Source organism: Megalobrama amblycephala, linkage group LG4 (genome assembly GCF_018812025.1).
Source record: "Megalobrama amblycephala isolate DHTTF-2021 linkage group LG4, ASM1881202v1, whole genome shotgun sequence".
NCBI classification, from domain to species: Eukaryota; Metazoa; Chordata; class Actinopteri; order Cypriniformes; family Xenocyprididae; genus Megalobrama; species Megalobrama amblycephala.
This window is the reverse complement of record NC_063047.1, coordinates 54,984,449-55,005,303: the sequence shown is the minus strand read 5'-3', so window position 1 is coordinate 55,005,303 and position 20,855 is coordinate 54,984,449. Positions and strand designations below refer to the sequence as shown.

The 20,855-nt window shown below is 36.5% G+C and overlaps 1 protein-coding gene across 1 annotated transcript in view; it reads left to right on the top strand.

Moving 5' to 3' along the window:
• Positions 1–10,494: 10,494 nt before the first annotated feature.
• Positions 10,495–20,855, top strand: part of tlcd3a (TLC domain containing 3A) — a 69,792-nt gene continuing 59,431 nt past the window's right edge. The window contains exon 1 of the mRNA XM_048190071.1: positions 10,495–11,025. Coding sequence (XP_048046028.1) covers positions 10,904–11,025 — 122 coding nt within the window. The 5' untranslated portion in view covers positions 10,495–10,903. The remainder of the gene's footprint in view (positions 11,026–20,855) is intronic.

Sequence of the window (20,855 nt, the reverse complement as noted above, 5' to 3'; positions counted from 1 at the left end):
TTGAATGGCAGTGTGTTCCTTGTGAAAACAAGAGATTTTTCTGCCTGAAAATTGTGCCAAATGCAGAGAATTGTGTGTAGTGTTTTGAAAAAAGTGTGTTTTAGAACTGCAATGTGAGTGTAAAGCAGGAATTGTGCTTGTAGTTTAGCAGAATTGGTTCAGGGGGTTGGTGCACGAGTTACATGTTGTGGTCATTGTGTCTCAAGTACCAATATTTGTGTGTAAACAATTGAGAAAAACTGTAATACATGTTTATTGAACTATATGCACAAAACAGTACCTCAAATACTGTATGTGCAAAACAATTTTTTTAGGCAGACATACTATAATGCCCTTAGTTAATATTTGTGTGCGTGCGTGCATTTGTGTGTGTGTGTGTGTGTGTGTGTGTGTGTGTGTGTGTGTGTGCTCTTAGTGCCTTTGCAGATTAGGTTTCCAGGCTAAGGCAGATGATCTGTTGGAGAAGAACTTAATTTGTGAGAAGGAGAGAATTATCTCACTTCACTGGGCTGACTGTGCCACTAGTAACTCAACACTCCTCTCAGTGGTAGTGACAAACTGCTCTTACCCAACTGCCCTTTTCTTAACCCATATACTTAAAATATACACTCCTAATCTCTGACCTTGACACCGTCAGTCCAGACTAAAGCTTATACATCAGTCAGAGGGGTTTTGTAAAATCTTCTAGAGTAAACATCATACAGGTTTTGATTAATTATGTCCTTCATGGTGTTGTATACAGTGGTTGCACTTCGAATCTACGAATGTTGTTGCATTATAACAACATTTCAAACCAAGATTTTAATACATAGTAGCACAAGCACATTTAGCATCACAAGTGAAATTTTTCATAAAAAAAAAAAAAAAAGTTTATTAGGGTTTATACGGTTATATACAATGTCATGTTTTTGTATTTTTAACACTTTCTGGAGGAGAGCAGACTGGAGGTCACTCGGTTAAAAAAAAGTACTTAAAAAGTGAAGGTAGTTCTGAGATTTCAACAATTTATTTTCAGATGGTTGTATGTCATGAAATCAAAATCATACATTTTTAAGTGTGCCATTTTATGCACAATGATATATATATATACACACATCAAAATCAGCTTTACACATGTGGCATTGTAGTTCAGGGCCAATTCAGGACTGTCTCTATATCTATCTTCCTCTGCATTCAGAGATGCACAGCATGTGGGATTAAACTGGATAGTGTTTATAAAGCAGTTGCTGGAGGGAAGGATAAATATTTGATGTGCTGTCCTGTGTTTGGATGGCAAGAGAGATAGAGAGCTCTTTTACCTGCTGTGTGACTGAACACTCTGATGTATATTTCTGCCTCCTGTGTGCTGTTTATCAGTTCATTCTAATATAACACACAAACACTATGGTTACACACACACACACACACACACACACACACTGTTATGAGCAGAGTTGTTAATTCATTTATCCCATCCTGTTGTCTTGTGTATTCTCTCTCGCTGTGTATGTGCTTGCATGTTTGTATTACAGATGGGCGTGGCTTGTGAGAACCTGTTGGAGGCTGCAATTGGTTCTCCTCCTCACCTGATCTGGATATAAAGACCGCCCCAAACACACTGAAGAGGCCATCATTGTGCCATCGTGTCGTTGATCGTAACCTATCTCATCATTACTTCGTATCGTTTGTTAGTCTAGAGCAGGGGTTCTCAACCTTTTGCAAGCTGGGCCCCCCCAAAGCTGGTTCATTGCATTTGGGGCCCCAGTGCGTGCGAGCATTTCACAAAAACTAAAGGAAAGCTTTAACTGTAGTCTATATTCTGACTAGTTTATTCGTTTATATATATATACAGGGTGCGATTTGTGAAAAAAACCAGAGGGGAGGATGTTTTGAATTTTTTATTTTTTTTTATTTGTTAAAAACCACAGTGCTATATACTATTTTTTGGCAGCTGTTACAGAAACATTTTTTTTTTAAATCTTCTGATTTAACCTTGAGATTTGAAGTATTACATATTTGCACCACTAAAATGACATTAATAATTCTTAATTTCTGATAGAAATGCAAAATCAATCGGTAGTTATTAATAGAATAACGAGACACAAACCTTTACATTCAATCGCGTTTGGCCCCATTTATTTTTGCATACACGTTTACCTCAGATTTTATTATATAGAATTGAAGCTGGGCCGTACGCAGGGTTTCATAATTCCCAAGGTCAGAAAATGTAGTTTGCTAGGGGGGTTCGGGGGCATGCTCTCCCGAGAAAATTTAGATTTCCCTGGTGTACATATGTGCATTTTAAGACGTTTCAAGGCCAACAAATTGGATAACAATAGCTTTAAAACCATGTCAACATATATCGATGCATGCACAGTTTTGAGGCAGCTTTAATCGCATGTTTGGCAATTTCATGAGTTCACTTACAACAGAACAACGACAATCATTGCTCGTAGTTTCTTCTGCGCTTTATTTAAGCTATAATAAAGTCATTATGCAGCGCGCGCCGGCGCATTTGCGCATGCAATTCTTGAGTGCGCTCCACGACCACAGTATAACGGCTGATTGGACAGTCGTGTTCATTTTTCTGAGTTTTACAGACATAGCCTGACAAAATCTCATCTAACCACAATTCACTGTTGTTCAACTGAAGCTCCCTCCCTCGATTGACTTGAGCCTGGCACTGAGAAAAAGTCGGAATGCGCGTCTGAAAAGTGTCCAGTTTGTTGTGGTGGTAAAGAGACAGTTCTATATAAACGCAGCGTTTTACTTGGCGATGTTTGAAAAAAAGATTTTTATTTTTGGTATTTTATATGCTCTGTTGGTGGTTTGTGGAGTAGCATTAATCCCCGGTGGGGATTAATACCCCACCGGGGATAAAATATTTCACCAGAGGGAGGGATACATAGACCAGAAGGGGGGAAATTCCCCCCATCCCCTCCTACAAATCGCACCCTGTGTATATATATATATATATATAAAAAACTAAATACGACCTCACGTTTTATACGTTTGCAGCCTATACGTTTTATACGTTTGGTCCGATTTTCGGCATTTTTCGCATCCGTAGCAAATATTTTGAGGGGTTTTTGACAATTGATCCACAAAATGACGAATATGAAAAAACGAATACGACAGTTTCGGACTCAGTCAGGTGCAAGGACCTTAAACTTTTGAGGCTTGCGCAGGAGAAATCAAACAAATGAGCGCCGTTTTCCAAGATCTGGATCCGCAGCACACACAAATAAACTAAACTGACATACTGCAGTTAAATTTCAAAATGTGGTGTTTTTATATTTATAACATTTGAATACAGTTCAGCAACATACATCACACGACCTGACGATCAAGAGAGCTGACAAATGACCATCACTTAATTTACCATCACCTCACGATTGAAAATGTGACACTGATATGACAGTTCAACAAACAAGTTAATATATTAAGTCACTTACATTTTAGACGAAATAATGACTGTTTTGGTCTATTTTAACAGCGAAAATAGATCCGATGAATCCAAACAAACATAGCGCATTTCACAGCAACACTCAATCGTGTTTTGAATGATTCAGTGTTTTGAACAAATCGTTTGAGTCAAAGATTCAATGACCCATTCACAAACATCTGTCTCATTCTTGATGAATCGGCCGTTTGAACGAATCGCGAATGAACGACTCAATGACTCGCTTAATAAAACCGCTTATCACCTGCATTTGCGCTCACTATCGACAAACCAATCAAATTTGTTCAAAACTTTTTTTTTTTTAATCAGTCCAAACACATTTTAATTTTTATTCAGGAGTTATGTATATACAAAACTATAACTTTTTATGACAGTAGTTAAGTGATAAAAAAAAATTTGCAAATTTTTTTTTCAGTTTTTTTTCCTCCCATCCAGTAGCCACTCGCGCCCCCCGGGGCGCGCCCCACCGGTTGAGAACCACTGGTCTAGAGTGTCGTGCCAGAGAGATTGATTGTGAGTGATTATTTGGGGTTTGTATTTGTGAAGTGTGACTGACTGTAGTATTTTGTTTGTTGTTATTTCTTGTTTATTTGACCCACGCCTGTTTGACTATCGATTACTGGATTCTGATTCTGCTTTGTTCGCTACGGACTTATGTAAATATTACCTGTAAATACTTTTGTATATATCTTTACACAATCGAGGGATGTAGGGGGTTTGACGCCATTTTATTTTGTACACATTTTCATATTGTTTTTGGTTAGGGAGGTAGGTAAGTTTGAACTGTATTTTGTTTTCTTTATTCTCAATTAGGAATTGTAGAGGTTTAAAAAAAGGATTCTTTTGTTTATTATTTTGGCCTTGTCTGCCCCTGACGCTAAACCCTCTGTAAGAAATAGAATCTTTTCTTTTTGGAATCTCTCTGGTAGTGAGACTCATTTCTTCCTCTTCCTGTTGCGGCCGACCCCTAGACGGTCGTAACACACACACACACACACACACACACACACACACACACACACACACACACACACACACACACACACACACACACACGCAAGCTTCAGTGCTTTGTGTTTTCCAGGTATACAAACTGAGGATTGCTTCTGTTTACACAAAGAAAATATAGACATAAATGTACCATATATATATATATATATATATATATATATATATATATATATATATATATATATATATATATATATATATATATGTGTGTGTGTGTTTATGTTTTATATGATGGAATATGATGGCTAATTCAAATTAGCCACCCAGTTTGCCAGTGTACTTCAGCCCAGCATATATCCCTCCACCTAGACAGAGCAAAAACAGCAGACGGTGATTATCATGCTGATAACGTTTACAGTTTTAATTTGTATAATTCAAAGTTTGACACTAGATTAAGTATTTTTGATTACAAGTATTTTATTAGTTTGTAGTTATTATTGCCATCTGCTGTGTATCATTTGCTATTACATAATATTCTGTAAAAAAAATATGTAATCTGCGTGATATTATTAGCCCTGAAGTTTTAAGCAAGGTGCCTTTTTCTCCCAAAATAGTGAAAGTGAAATGAAAGAAACGTAACAGTCTGAGGAAAGTTAAGTTACTGTTTCCCATATTTCCCTACAAACTTGATATGAAATATGAGTTGAAGGGAGGAATGTTGGAATGAAAAGAGGACATAAAGTAAGTTTTATTTACTTAAATAAAACCTTACCATGACAACAACTATGAAAACTAAGAATAATATATATAAATAAACAATAAACAAAATAATAAATAAAATAATAATTAGTATAATACAAAAAGATAAGGATAATAAAAAAAGAAAGGAGGATATTACTATTGCAATTATAATAATAAATAGGCTATATAAAAATGCTAGATAATTCATGTGTTATTTTTATTCAATCAAACTGGTCAGTTTACCCCAAGATGGCAGCTCTATTCATATGGTATATATTTTTGCATATATATAAAAATTACCTTGTATCACTTAAAATTTGAATGATGCAGTAATGGGATTTCTGAAGGTAGTTATGAAATTTTAGATAAGAACACATCACACATGCATGCAGAACATGAACATTAACCCTCTAAGGGGATTTCACATGCGGTATGAGCTTGAACTGAGAATCACATCACTTAATGGGTTACTGATCTCTAATTATATCAGTAACCCATTAAATTATGTGATTTGTTCAAGCATGTGAATTATACCTATAGTTAATGTTCATGTTCTGCATGCAAGTGTCTGGATTTAAATCTTACACATGGACAAATAAATTAGAAAGTATGTGCATACTGTATAGATATTTAAAAATTCTTAGATTCAGTCACTTACCCAGCGCTGCCACCCCAGTGATGGATCCTACTGCTACACATACAACCTGGCCTGATGTTAAACCTTGTGGCTCTCCTGAGAGTTCACTAAGAGAGCTGTTGGGCTGAATCTGTGTAGTGGACAGATCCATGGATGTGGAGGAAGAGAACTGGCTTGTGTGTGTGGAGTCAGACTCAGTGCTCACAGACATCACTGCAGTTGTTCCAGGAAAATTCTCAACAGTAGTGTTATCTACACAGAAGACCACTGAGAAAAACAAGAAACAATCAAGAGCTCTTAATTTCTTAGTACATAGTACGTAGTACATACTATCAGCCGACTGCTGCACAATTTAGTGTCTTGCTAAATGATACACTTATATACATGTGAGATTCACACATAACCACTTACAAAACCCATACAAAAAAGGGCAAAAAATACCTGAACGCAGCAGGATCAGAAAGATGAGGATGTTTCTATACATGGCTCAAATATTAACCAACAAACATCAAAAGCGCCCTGGGAAACTAATCTAAAAAAAAAGAAGAAAATATATATTTTTAGAAAAATTATAAGGCATATTATTAAAAATGTAAATTAAAAAAACATGGTAACACTTTACAACAAAGTCTCATTCGTTAACATTAGTTAATATATTAACTAACATGAACTGACTAGGAGCAATACATTTGTTGCAGTATTTATTCATCTTTGTTATAGGTGCAGTAAGCGACACTGTTGAAATTTGAAATCAACCCAAATAAACACGCTCCTCCCTTCAATGCGAAAATGATTAACAACAAGGAAGAACAAAAATGAACGTACAGTACACAAGAGCACATATATTCAAGTAAGAGTTTTAGGTTTTTTTAAAGGTTGTTAGTCGCCAACAGCACACTAGCTCCAGATAAACAAAGACACTCAAAGCTGTCCATTAACATTACAAGCATATCTTGGTTCTGTGAAATAGCAAAACAAATGTTACTCATGTATGGAGCAGAAACAACACAATCTCTGCATCCATTTTCTAGGGTCTCTACAGCGCTGGGAAGCTTCTCTATTATTAACATGAGTCCCAAAGCTCTTGCCTGACCATAACCCTTCTTTTTCCAGTGATATTCCTCTGACCTTTTCTCTTTTAATGTCTCTCAGCCATCTCTCTTTTCTACAGTCTTTCTTCAGATCTCCCTCTTGCTCATGAGTGGACACGCCCCCTACTGCTGATTGGCTACAAGTGAGCTGTGGTACTCGGTCTGATCCACTTTCAACAGCGTTTCTCAGAAATCACTTACTGCACCTTTAATATTAGTTAATAACAATACAGTCATTCATTGTTTGTTCATGTTAGTTCACAGTGCATTAACTAATGTTAACAAATACAACTTTTGATTTTAATAATGTATAAGTAAATGCTGAAATTAACATTAACTAAGATTATTAAATGATGTAGAAGTATTGTTCATTCTTAATTCATGTTAACTAATGTAGTTAACTGTAGTTAATAATAATAATAATGTAGTTAAAGTGTTACCAAAAACTCCAGTAACACTAAATTATATTCTTTTTTTATTAGTGGAACAAGTAAAAAATTACAATAAACGATGATGCATGTTACATTACCAAGAAAAAAAGTAATATAAAAAAATAAAACAAAACAAAAGTAACTAAAAGTTATTATTGAACAAATTAAAAGAAAAAAAGTAAACTGCAAATATAAATGTATATTGTTTGACACAAAATTACATTACTGACCTGTTTAGAATGGCTGGATATCTTGGAACTTCAATCACTCTCCACTCATCGTCTGTTTTATATTATTCTTCATATCACATATCCTATTAAAAGCTCAATCACTATAACAACCTAGCAGATCTGTATACTGAAATTACAATGACGCACTATTTTATGAGAGTGATGTTATAAAAAGCCCCAGTCTCCATGGATTTATTGCATACAAATTATCCATGTGGAAATTAACAGGTCATTATCACAGGTTTCATACGTCATCGTTCATGTCATGGCATTTTCTGTAATGTTGAAATCATGAGATTCTGACAAAAACACTAGCCTACAGTCAATTTCTGCAATCAGAAGTAATCACTCTACATTAAGTTAATTTTAACATCTTTCTATAAATTCAGAAATGATAAACAAACAAACAAACAAACAAACAAACAAAAACACTTATTCTGGAGTACTGGGAAAAAGCAACAGGCTACAGAGATGCAAAAATAAAGGTTTACATATCAAGGAATTGTTTTTGGTGCAGCTTCTGGTCCCACTTTATGTTAAGTGTCTACTACTATTTACTAACATTTAAAATAGTTATTTAATACAATACTTATTGTGTACATACATGTTTTTACTTTGTAACTATATTTTAAAAAAACCCTGCATGTAATTACAGGTGCAATTCATTTCTGTAATTACATCTCTACTGATGACCCGTCCCTTACACGTAAACCTAACTATACCACCAAACCTGTCCCTAGCCTTGCCAGTATCCCACCTCAATAACAGCAAAAGTGTTTTGCAATACAACATGGACACAATAAGTACATTTTACCTCACCATTTTTATGTACATTGTAGTTAAATACTACTAATATAGAGTGTGACCCAACTTCCTTCTTTCATTTTCTCACAAAATGTTTTTTCTTTTCTCATGTCACTCAATAGGGGTTAATAGATTTTTTAAAAAAGGTGTCTAATATATATTAAAAGAGTTTGGTTCCAAAATGCAGTAACTCCATTTTGATTCATTTGAGTAAAAAGATGTTTTCTTTACCAAGAAAGTGGCAAGATGAAAACCCCTATTTTCTGTTTCAAACTTTCACATTTTCTGCCTCCATTTTGTTAGCAACGCCCAACTTCCAACGATCCAATCAATTCCCGAAGGACAAAATCAAGTCCCGCCTCAAGTCCTGTTCAACATTAAAACAATCATTAATGGATATAACTTAAGCTCCTGGAAATGTTTCAGTATATTGCAAGTGATAAAGTTCTGATGGTTTTATAGTTCACTTCAAGCTTGAGAAAAATGTTGTGTCTTCATTATTAAGTTATTTTTAAGAGAGTGGTTTATGAAGACTGGTTTATTTAGTTGCTGGATGGGGAAAACTGTGGAGCAGTGGCGTGGAAAGGCACAACAAGGAGCATTTGTAATTGGTCCCAGTGAGAGGAAACTATGTCCTGGGGACCAAAGGGTGGAAGTCACATTCTCGCCTTTCCTAGATCAGCATGAATGGGCAGCTAAGAAGTGGGGGTTGGTGGGACAGATGGATTAGGATTGTGTAGGCTGTTTGGGAACAAAGGCTCTCCTGTATGTGTACTCAGCATGGTGTGATCACTTGTAGCTACCACAATTCATAAAATCAGTGATCCTAAAGCCTTTATGACTTTTTAACCCCTTTCTCGTGTAGGTCTACACAAAGATATAGCCTAGACTAGACCACATAAACATATATCCACAAGTTTCAAAAAAGACATTGTGTATTTTACAAAAAAGCTGAAACTCTTGAGCAAAGACTCTCACTGACATTTTAAACGTACAATAAACCAAAACGTAACATTTTAAATTATTTAGAAACAGAATTGACGTAGAGTTATTAACGGCGAGGCGCCTAGATGGCGCTGTTGTGCGCATAGAGTGTAAGTGGAGTGGTTCAATGCAGCTGCGTGCTCTCCAGTGCTGGTAAGTTTGACTCATTCCCGCGAATCAGTTCTTTCGAACAGTTCGTTTCAAAAAAGGTTCAGTGAGTCTTTACGTCATCACGTGGTCCCCAACACACGTAGCATATTACATGCTCTATAAAAGCTCCAGTAAAGCCATATGTAAGCTAATCTTGATGTTTGAGTCATTAGCCTTGAAGAATTGCATTGAAACAATACTACAATTAATTGTTTCTCTCCGCTGAACAAGTTAGCATTATAAAGCTATTCATTAAACCAACTAAGTTTCGTGAAAATATTTCTAGAATATTTTATTTCTAGTAGCATTTATGTTATTCGGCCCATCGGTCAATCTTCCGTTCATTCTGCTCAGTTCACTATGCTTCAATGATTCAGTGAGCTGTTGATTCATGTAGTAGCATTTATGTTATTCGGCCCATCGGCCAATCTTCCGTTCATTTTGCTCAGTTCACTATGCTTCAATGATTCAGTGAGCTGTTGATTCATGTAGTAGCATTTATGTTATTCGGCCCATCGGTCAATCTTCCGTTCGTTCTGCTCAGTTCACTATGCTTCAATGATTCAGTGAGCTGTTGATTCATGACCCGCTCTGACAAAGCAGATTTTTTCAGTTAATGTAATGTTGATTCTGGGTAAAGTCTGTATCCATAAATGTAAGACGAAACCTTATTTCTCTATTTAAAAAAAATATTTTGAGTGTAACTATTTTCTAAAATTAAAATATAAGAAGGGTAAACAGGCCTGCAAATTGCTGGGATGATAAGAGACTCAAATGCATTTAGTTTAGTTCATTTGTACATGTTTTCATTTTCACTGTTGTAGCTATTGATTTGCCTTGATTTATTACTAATTTATTAGTTTATTAATTATTAATTTATTATATATTGCCATAATAAATGTATTTTGCATGTTCAATAAAAAGAACCACTCGGACCTCTCAGTCCTGTTCGTGAACAGATCATTTTTTGTGAACCGGTTCAATTGATTCATCGAAAAGATCCGACTCAAAAGAACGATTCCGTTCACGACTCGGCCATTGCTATTCTCCAACTCTAAACCCGCGCAGGAATGAGCAACGCTCGCCGAGCAGCGGATACTCGCCTGCTCTAAACAAGTAGCCTATTTTAATCGTTCCCGTGGACGTTCATGCAATTTCGCATAACTGCCAAGTAGATATCGCATGCTAAAATGGGTCGTCAGTTCACGAACCTTAACATGTAACAGAATACTTGCTGGTCCCCGCTTGTGAAGCAGGAGTGAAGAGCAATCAATCACCGGACACCTCCACCGTTATTCGTGTGTGTACAGTACAGTGAGCGCTGCTGAGGCAGGGGAACCGCTGCTCTAATGCTTCCCTGACCACACCAACTCAGCGCTGCTATTTTAACGCGGTATCTTGTTTTCGACAAAACATCAGATCAGGTTTTATAGCGGGACAAGATGTTGCAAGTGTTGATTTGCGGCGTTGTGGTCTTCCCCGGTCTCTTCTTCACTTTTAGAAAAGTGCTTCCGTCCATTTTCAAGCAGTGGACAGATGCCGACGTCGTGCTGGTCAGCGAGAGGTGAGTTTGGTGACAGTTGAGCAGTTCTGTAAGGCCAGACAGCTCTTGTATTATCATTTGCTGGTTTACTGCTGTTTAGTAGTAAAACGAGTCTCACTGTGTCAGTTTAAAAGGTCAGGTTTGCTTTGCACATTTCACTGGAATATTCACATAAAAAAGCTATTTTACATTAACGGTACATTGTAACAACTTGATGGAAACGATCACACCAGCTGCTAAAATGCAGCTTCTGCACCTTGACCTGTAGAAGGGGCTTTACAGACTCAGGGACCACCAAACAGGCCCTCAGCCTACCCAGGGACACCAATTTATAAAAGGCTAGATTTGCCTACAGTATAACGTTTTAATCAACATTTACAAACATTATTATTACATTTTACAATGCTTATCAGATCATGCAAAAATACTATATTTAGAAATACATTTAGAAATATATAGATTTTTGAGAAATCATTTTTTAAGAAAATGTTTCAAATATCTGTCCAGGACCTTGGACTCCGAGGGGCACCTGGTTAAAAACCCCATAGCACTTGGAGTGATAGAGTCATATGTTTAGGCTTGTGTGTTTAAAGGATCAATTATGTTTATAATCGGACTATGTTGTGCTCATGTTATCCTATGATATGTTCAGCTGATCCCATGACCTTAATCACTCCAGTCCATGGAGAATGAGCATGAATGGACCAACTTCCAGAAATGTACAGACCTCTTCTATATTGTCAGATTTCCATGCAAATATGCCTGGGTGAAATGAGTCTTCAGTGATCTGATCTGAACCTGAAGTCAGATTGCTACAAACACATCTGGATAATAAACCTAATACACACAGTCAACTTTTAAACACAAGTGTGAGATATTCTCAAACTCAACATCTGCATTTTTGAAACTGGCCACTATTTAAAATTGTAAATGAGGGGAGCCTTTATCTCTGGTCATACATACATGCATGTTTTTACAGATAAGCAGTTTCAGATCAATTCTGGGTGGGTTCAGCATAAATTGTCATTGACAGTAGTTTTGTTCTCTTGTTGGCTTATGCAATAGCCAAAATTGCATTAACTAAATATGCAATAAAACAATAGTGTGCACTCAGCTTTGGGATATTTGGGCTTCGTAATTTTAACGCAGAATTTGACATCTTTTTGTTTTATTTTTGAATCTGTCATTTATGTAGTTTGTAATCTGTGTGGAATAAATTTCACTTCCATGGGTAAATCTATGCTATAAGATATAAGATTCATCTTTACCCATTTTCACTCTTTGTCTGAATTATTGTTACCATTAGAAAATGTTAAACCTAACCAAATGTCGGCCCCAATTGTTTGCATTTGTTTTTAGCAATGGCCATAATCCCAGCTAATGCCTATGATTTGCTTCGCATCTCTTTGCTTTTTATGTGCCATGCACCATTTTGCGGTGTTTTGTGTTCTTATAAAGTTCTTATCAGTGTTTGTGTTTTCTGACTGCTGCATCTATGGAGGTCAGCTGCTATTTTGGCTAAACTGCAATATTTTGTTTTAATTTCGCTTTGACCTTTTTTATTGAGTTCCTGTTGTGCTAGATCAGGGGAGCCTAATCCTGTTCTTGGAGATCCACATTCCTGCAAAGTTCAGCTCCAATCCTGATCAAACACAACTGAACCAGCTAATGAAGATCTTCAGGGGCACTTGATAATTACAGGCAGGTGTGTTGGATCTGAACTCTGCAGGTAGGTAGATCTTCAGGAAAAGGATTGGGCACCCCTTGCTAGATTCTTCTAATCTAATCAATTAAGTAAAACACCAAAAATTATGCTGTATCAGCATAAAAGTATTCCTAGTAATAAAAGAGTCCTGTTCTCTGGGCTTTCGCACTGGGTCGTTATACTCAGTTATAGGAACTAGCCACCAGGGCGGTCCCCCGAGAACTTAATTTCCCATAGGGAAGGTGGTTTCAAACACATTTTGCACATTATGGGTGCTTCTCAATACTCAGATTGATGCTTCCTCACTCCTACTCCATTCTGTGACCCGGAAACCGATCAAACTCAGCCATCTTGAAGGACATCTCAATTCTCTAATTGCACCATGAGGAGGCGAGGATTGAGGAAGCTTCCTGAGGAGTCATGAGCGAGGATACACAAGTGTATCTTTTGCGGAAGTATTTCTCATCAAAAAACCTGACGCACATATACATTCTCCTCCCCCTTCACATCTGTCACAATAATTTAAATGTATGCTTTACTTTTGCAGTTTAAATAAACTTTACATCTCACATATTTCAATGGAACATCTTGCTTTAATATAATGAGTTTTTTAAATAACCAAACTTTAACAACATAAGGGCAGATCCCTTGAGCGCAGCTGATGATGCGTTGAAGTGACACTTGAGGGATCAAGAACATTCCAACACAAATAACATTTTCTTCGATTCCTCCATCCTCATTTTCTTTCCTTGCATCCTCCCCTCACATCCTACAGGGGTGGAGCTGAGGCGCAAGGAAAGGAAACGAGGATTGCATAAATAAGAAACGAGAAGCACCTTATCTCTCTCTTATGTGACACACACACACACACACACACACACACACACACACACACACACACACACACACACACACACACACACACACACTCACTCACTCACTCACTCACTCACTCACTCACTCACTCACTCACTCACTCACACACACTCTTCAGGTCTTGGAGTCTTTATAAGCTAATGAGTTGAATTAGGTGTGTTAGATGAGCGAGACATATAAAATGTGCAGTGCTCAGTGTTGCCAGTTTAGGGATTTTGTCACATAATTTAGTGACTTCCCTGCACATTTTGAGACTTTTTTTTTTTTTTTTTTTTCAAAAGTTTAGGGACAAATCTAGCAACTTCTTGAACAAACCTTTTCTAGATTCTTATTTTGCCCACTTGATCTATATTCATATTTATATAGATCATTGAATTTGCCATTATGATGTCATCTAGTGACATTTAGCTACCAGTTTTAGCTACCTTCAATTGAAAGCAATTGTCAACACTGGCAGTGCTCCTGGACAGGTTTGAAAACCACTGCCCTAGGGCATTTTCTGCCAGTAGGAACCCTGAAGTGACGTAAGCCGGTTAGCAGCGACGTTACTTAAGTGCGGCATTCAACAATGTCAACAACTGGAGGATGGAGGATGCCGTGATTGGAGCTGTTTGTTGTGTCATGGGTTTTGTGGTAACAGAGATGGAATGTAGATGTATAAGTTATGTGATTGAAAGAGCAAAAATGAGGGCTAAGAGACAAAATCTACTATGACAACTTGGAGTACTACATATCATCGAGGCTGAGAAAAGAACAAAAATATCGCAGACAAAGGCGACAAGTAAATGCTGTTAGCATTAGCTTTCTGTATGTTTATGTCTTATCGTTGTTTTCTGTGTTTGTGGAGTAAGTATATATAAACTTTGTTTGTTTACACTGCTTTCTAAAATTGGCGGGTGCAGGTGTTTCGTATGGCACAAACTTTCTCACTCTAAGTCAAATGCCAACACATGCTTTGGAATTTGATATACTTTTCTACATAATGTGTCAAACTTTAATATTCTTTTTGGGTGTTTTTGAGACTCTTAGCATGCATCAAATTGCATGAAACTCGAAACACACATCAAAGTTGTCAGCCAGTACACATGGGCAAAGCCTTAGAAATAGGCATGTAGGAGTGGCTCAGTAGCACCACATTTTGACTAAAGTGGGGGGTTAGTTTTACCTACAGTCACCAAACTCTGTACATACATTTTTCTCATCATGCCGCACAACATTCTATTTTACAGTCATTTGCTCTAACCAACAGGAAGTCAGCTATTTTTGTTTGAATGTGGATTTTTTTTAATTAAGCTCTGAATTTTTAACTACTCTTCCAAAGGGCTTCATACGACTCACACCATTCTTTCTTAACATGATGCCAATATATTGAAGATGCTAACAGGTATTGGATATCTTGAATGGTGTTGCCATAGCAAGGGATTAAAGTAATGACAAAAAGGGAAACTGGTCTTATATAATAAATTATCCACCATTTCTTTCTACATAAAATAATGCAAATAAAAAGTAAAACAAAAAACATTTTATTCTTTTTTATATTTAATGCATTATGTGCAAGTTAAAACTATGCAGATTTCATGTTATCTGGTTGAAATAAATAAAATACAATGTAAATGTAATGCTCAGTGTAACTATATTAAAAAGGCCTATTTTTAATAGGGTTGAGAAAAGCCTTGTTGCTGAGAACAGTGTTTTTAGACATAATTACTTTTATTAGCTATTGCATTTGGGTATACAGGGCTTCAGACTTACTTTTGAGAGCAGTGGTGCTGGTGCCACTAAGTTGTACAGAAGGTGGCGCCAGCACCTGATTTGGTGGTGCCATTTTTAAAAAAAATCATAAATGTAATTTAATCATATTACTATTGTTTTGCATTAACAAGTGCAGTTACTAATAATATTATGTTTATTCATTGGAAATTTGACAGTAAAGCACTGAGCTTGAATTGAGATGCAGATAAAAGAAAAATGTAAATATTCTACTCTTATTAAATGTACCATACTGAACTGACAGACGGCTTCAGTGATTATAAAAGGAGCACTCTACTTTCTGTATAATTCAGTGACAATTTGAAGAAGTTTTTGTTTTTCATGAGACTTTTCCAGGGAGACAATAAGTGCTCCTCTGCTGCCATCTAGTGTTAATTTCATGTTTTTAAGCATTTTGTTTGCCTAGAAGTGTTAGTTTTCCTTCACCTTTTAACTTTTAGTTTAACAAATCATTACATTAAAAATAACATAAAAAATTTATATTTAGAGCTTTTAAATGCTGGAAAATGTGTGAAGCACTTTAAAAAGTCCTTAATAAGTGCTTGAATTTCACTCTCAAAAATTTGCATGAACCCTGAAATTAAAAATGTAAAAGCATTTGAGTATTTCTGCCACAATACTATAATGGTTTTAGTAAACGTTACTACATTAAATCCATGGTGATTTGTGGACTGCAGAGCCTTAACTTGTTCGTGGCACAGTGTTTCTCCTGGTTTCCATGTCAGTGCTATTTGAACTGATATCTGTGGTTTATAGCAGAAAATTGACACTTCGGCGGGAGTTTGATTGACAGGTGATCTAACTAATCATAACGCCAAATTAGGGCTGGGCGATATGGCAAAAATGTTATCTCAATAATGTTTTCCCATATCGATATATAAACTGTTAATGCTGCCAGCTTTAAGAGAGTATCCCAACTATGAAATATATGAGGGTTTATTAATTACATTTTAAAGTATAGTTTATTAACAAAAACAGATTACACATTTGGCCTTAAATTAAGACAACTTATTGTAACCGCTGGTTGCAGCAAAGGATGAGGTGTAGGATCTAATTGCAAGCAGTCAGGTTTATTTACAATAACGTAAACAAAAACAGAACACTCTTGAATAGGGAAATCCAAACAGAACAACTGGGTAAATGCAAAAGAGAACTGACAATGGAACTGAACAAACACAGGGCTTAAATACAAGGAAAACAGGACCAAACGAGACTAACTAACAAGACACAGAAGAACTCAAACACTAATCAAATCAGGAACCATGACAACAGACAAGTGGCGGGAAACTGAGAACAAAGGGGAACATGTGACCAAAGAAAAAACAAACTCTAAACATGAACTAAACAGAACAAAACTCAGACCACTTACTAACTTAGCATGTGACTTTTAATTATAAACAAGTCCGAAATACACAGGGGATAAAGGCCATAATGTAGACATTGTCATAATTCATCAACTCGAGTTCATTAGCAATCGCTTGGCATAAATCTGCGCTTTTCATTGATTGAAAATCACTTTGAAGTGCTATTGCGTGAGCATGTAGAACACGCAACAATGCTACCTTGTGACATTGCAACATGCAGCGCTCTTTGTGAAATACTGCAGCGCACGTGGGAATGTCAGCGGGAGTAAACATTTCTGACGCACACATAACGAGCAGGTACGAAACACGTAGGGCGAGAGGAGATTTTCCACTAGTTAATCGATCGCGGATGGTTTATTCATTATCTTCGGTGGATACAAAAGTATAAGAGGATAAAAATAAAAGCATAAATGTGTCTCCAAATATACTTGGGCGGCCGTTAATATACCTAATCTGCGCCTGGTCGCTTTTCAAATAAGCAAACCACTTCCATTATAACTGAATTCGTTCTACCTATTTTGTCATCAATTTCATCATTTTTGGATAACTCGAGGTTAGTTTCACTTTCGTTGCTACTTCCACTCATTTTTGTCATCCTTGTGTCGAGTTCTCTTTACAAAGTGCTGTAGGAAATTGACTTTGTTCTTTGACGTGAACGTTTAAAGCTGCACGCTGATTTGCTGTTGTCGCATATTTCTGCTGTATGATTGGCTCTTACATTAATCCATATCGAGTAAAAATGCCTAGAGCTTATCATCGTTATCGACATATATTTTATCGCGATTCGATATGATATCGTTTATTGGCACAGCCCTACGCCAAATCCACCATTATGTCCAAAAAAGCAGTCGGGATTTAGCATATTATCGTCGGTGGACTTGAACTTGAAAAATGGTGTGTACTGACATCTTTCCGCGATTGAAACAACATTCCTTCTGATGTTCATTAATGTTTATTTGATGTTATAAATTAACTAGTAGGAAGAGATTATCGCTTTATGAGCCGCTTGAACTGAGGCACTATAGCGATCTGTCACAACACATTAAAGAGCCACGAAACGGTATTTATGCTTTAAATTACTTTAAATGCAAAATTAAAAAAAAAAAGTTGTTTCATATCAAAAGTAACCTGCTCTGTCTTGTCTGTTGACGTGTCCTCTTTGCTCCACAATGTATTTTTCACTGTGTGAGAACATGATGTGTGGCGTGAGAATTGCATGTCTTGTCGGACATAGCAACAGTTACTAAAGAGGCTGTGTATTTGCGAACAGTCATTTCTTTGCTGAATTTGAATGCTTGCAGTTGCCACTAAATCTCGCAGTGATGTTATTAATTTTGCGGCGAATTTAAATGCTTCTCACCGGATCTCCCAGTGGTGTGTATTAAGCAGTGTCAAGTGATCGAGATCTGCACATGCTGAACTTGCTGTGCTGTGCTTTCTAGTATTGCTCAGTGCTGATAAACGGTATGCGCTGCACAGCTCAAAAGAGTAGCACTGTTTCATTTCACTTTCATTTCATTTGCCATTTGATGTTTCTCATATTAAACAGAAATGGCAGCTCTTATCAGTTGTGCAATGAGGTGGTCGCACCAGCACGACCTCTAACAAAATTTAGTCACGCTGGCAGAAAAAAAGGTTGCAAAATATGACTATTTCGCTTAGTCGCAGTCTGGAGCCCTGCATTTGATTTGTAGTGCACTCCAATTGTAGTGCAATTAGTTTTGTTTAATAATTAGGTTAATAAAAATATAAAAAGACCTTAAGATAAATACTTATGGACTTAATAATGACTTGCTTTTATTAGGTATTGCATTTGGATAAATATTAGACATAATCAAAATCTACTTTCTGGCACAATTTAGATTTTATTTGTTTATAATGTTTTTGAATCTTCTGGCTCAACTAACTGGGAAATAGTATCCAGCTGATACATTGAACTCACTCTGCCTCTGTGTGTGTGTGTCTAGGTGTTTTAGTCTATTTTACACTCTTGATGGTTTAGAATTTAACCCTTTCATTGCTCTATGGATTTGCTTGCATTACAGGATAAGAAATCTCATAAAGATGTAGGACAGGGATAGGCAACGTTGCTTCTGGAGCGCCAATGTCCTGCAGAGTTTTGCTCCAACCCTGAAAAAAACTTGCCTGCCTGTAGCCTTAGTAATCCTGAAGACATTGATTAGCTTGTTTATGTGTGTTTGATTTGGGTTGGAGCTAAACTTTGCACGACAGCGGCACTCCATGACCGACATTACCTACCCCTGATTAGGATCTGTTTCTATCAGTTTTAAAGGGTTAGTTCACCCTAGAACCTGGAAGCGCTGAACAAAAGTGAAAGAGAAAGACACAGAAGAGAAGATATCGTTGAATAAAGTCGTTATTTTTGTTTCGTTTTTGTGCACAAAAAGTATTCTCTTCACTTCATAAAATTAAAGGAATAGTTCACTTTCAAATGAAAATTACCCCAAGCTTTACTCATCCTCAAGCCATCCTAGTTGTATATGACTTTCTTCTTTCGGGTGAACACAATCTGAGAAATATCAATAAATATCCTGATGCATCCGAGGTTTATAATGGCAGTGAGCGGGATCATTGAGTATGAGCTGAAGAAAATGTCTTCATCCAGATCTATCCATCATAAACATGTACTCCACAAGACTCCGGGGGGTTAATAAAAGCCTTCTGAAGCAAAGCGATGCATTTTTGAAAAAAAAAAAAAATAATCCATATTTAACAAGTCATAAAGTAAAATATCTAGCTTCGCCAGACTACCTTCCGTATTCTACTTACAAAAATGTAAAACTCTCACAGTTCAAATGAATCTCTTTACGCTACATCCTACGCCTTCCCTATTCAACTTACGAAAAAAACTTAACTGACTTGACGCTAGTTTACACTTTCTTCGTAACTTGATTGATGAAACAATTAATGACACAATTTTCATTTTTGGATTAACTAACCCTTTAATGACAAAATAAAGTCATAGAACCAGTTTATTTGTAGTGCACTGACAACATAGTTTTATATAATTAGTTTAATAATAAGGTTAATAAATATATAAAAAACCAAGATAAATACTTTTGGACTTAAAAAAATTTAAGCTGCAGATGATAACTTCACACATTTGAAAGTGAGCTATAACAATCTGGTTTTATCTAAACATATTTTAACAACAGGGGATTGTAAATAACACAATTTTAGTAAAAGTCATTGACTGGGAGAATTGGATATTTTTATGAAAATCTGCCATGGGTAAATTTTACCCTGTGACGGTTCTAGTGTTAAATGCATAGTGCCTGTCGTGTGCGGTTGTCCTAAAGCCACTGGGGTGGTGGTAGTGCCGGAGCTTGGGCCCATCATCGCTGCTTGCAGCTATATTTTAGAATTGGTTCTTCATGTTTTTTTCCTTCCAAGAAAACCAACACTCAGCACAAAGGTTACAGAAATTGGCTATTTTAAGATTCAGTATATTTTTGCAGACAGTTTGAGGAAGCCAAGATAAAAAAGCTATAGGAAAATCAATAACTAATCAATGACAAAAAACAACAGATGCATCACTGAAGGGAGTTTGTTCTCTTTCCTTGTGTATCAAAAAAAGATAATAGATTGCATAAAATTGTCGTCTGAGGCCGCATAGTTAACACAAGATAGATACATGGACATGTAGATTGCTAAGTGGGTAGTTGGTCTTTGTTCTTGGTTGATGGTAGTTAGACAATGTGCTGAGGGCCTCTGGACTCATTGAAGAGGATGATGGCTGTTAGAGGAGTGATAATGAAGTGACACAGACTCTGGACTTTTACACAGAAGTGTTGATTCAATCAGTCCTCTGTGTGTACATGTTAGAATGAGGCAATCAGTCTGAATCACTGTAATGGTTATTTATCACTCTCTTGTAGTCCAGACTGTAAAGGAAACGACTTACTGGTTTACATTTCCATCATTTAAGTGTCAGAAACATGATTTAACATTAACAGTTTTTGTGTCTCAGTAAAGTAACAATATGAGCACAAGTTATGTGCTATGATAGATGCTGCTTTTAAACGCTCTTGTTCATGTTTGAGTGCTTTATGAGTGGCAAATCTTTCTATTTACAGTGTGTTTTTACAAGAGTTGAGCATTGTAGCCAATCACAA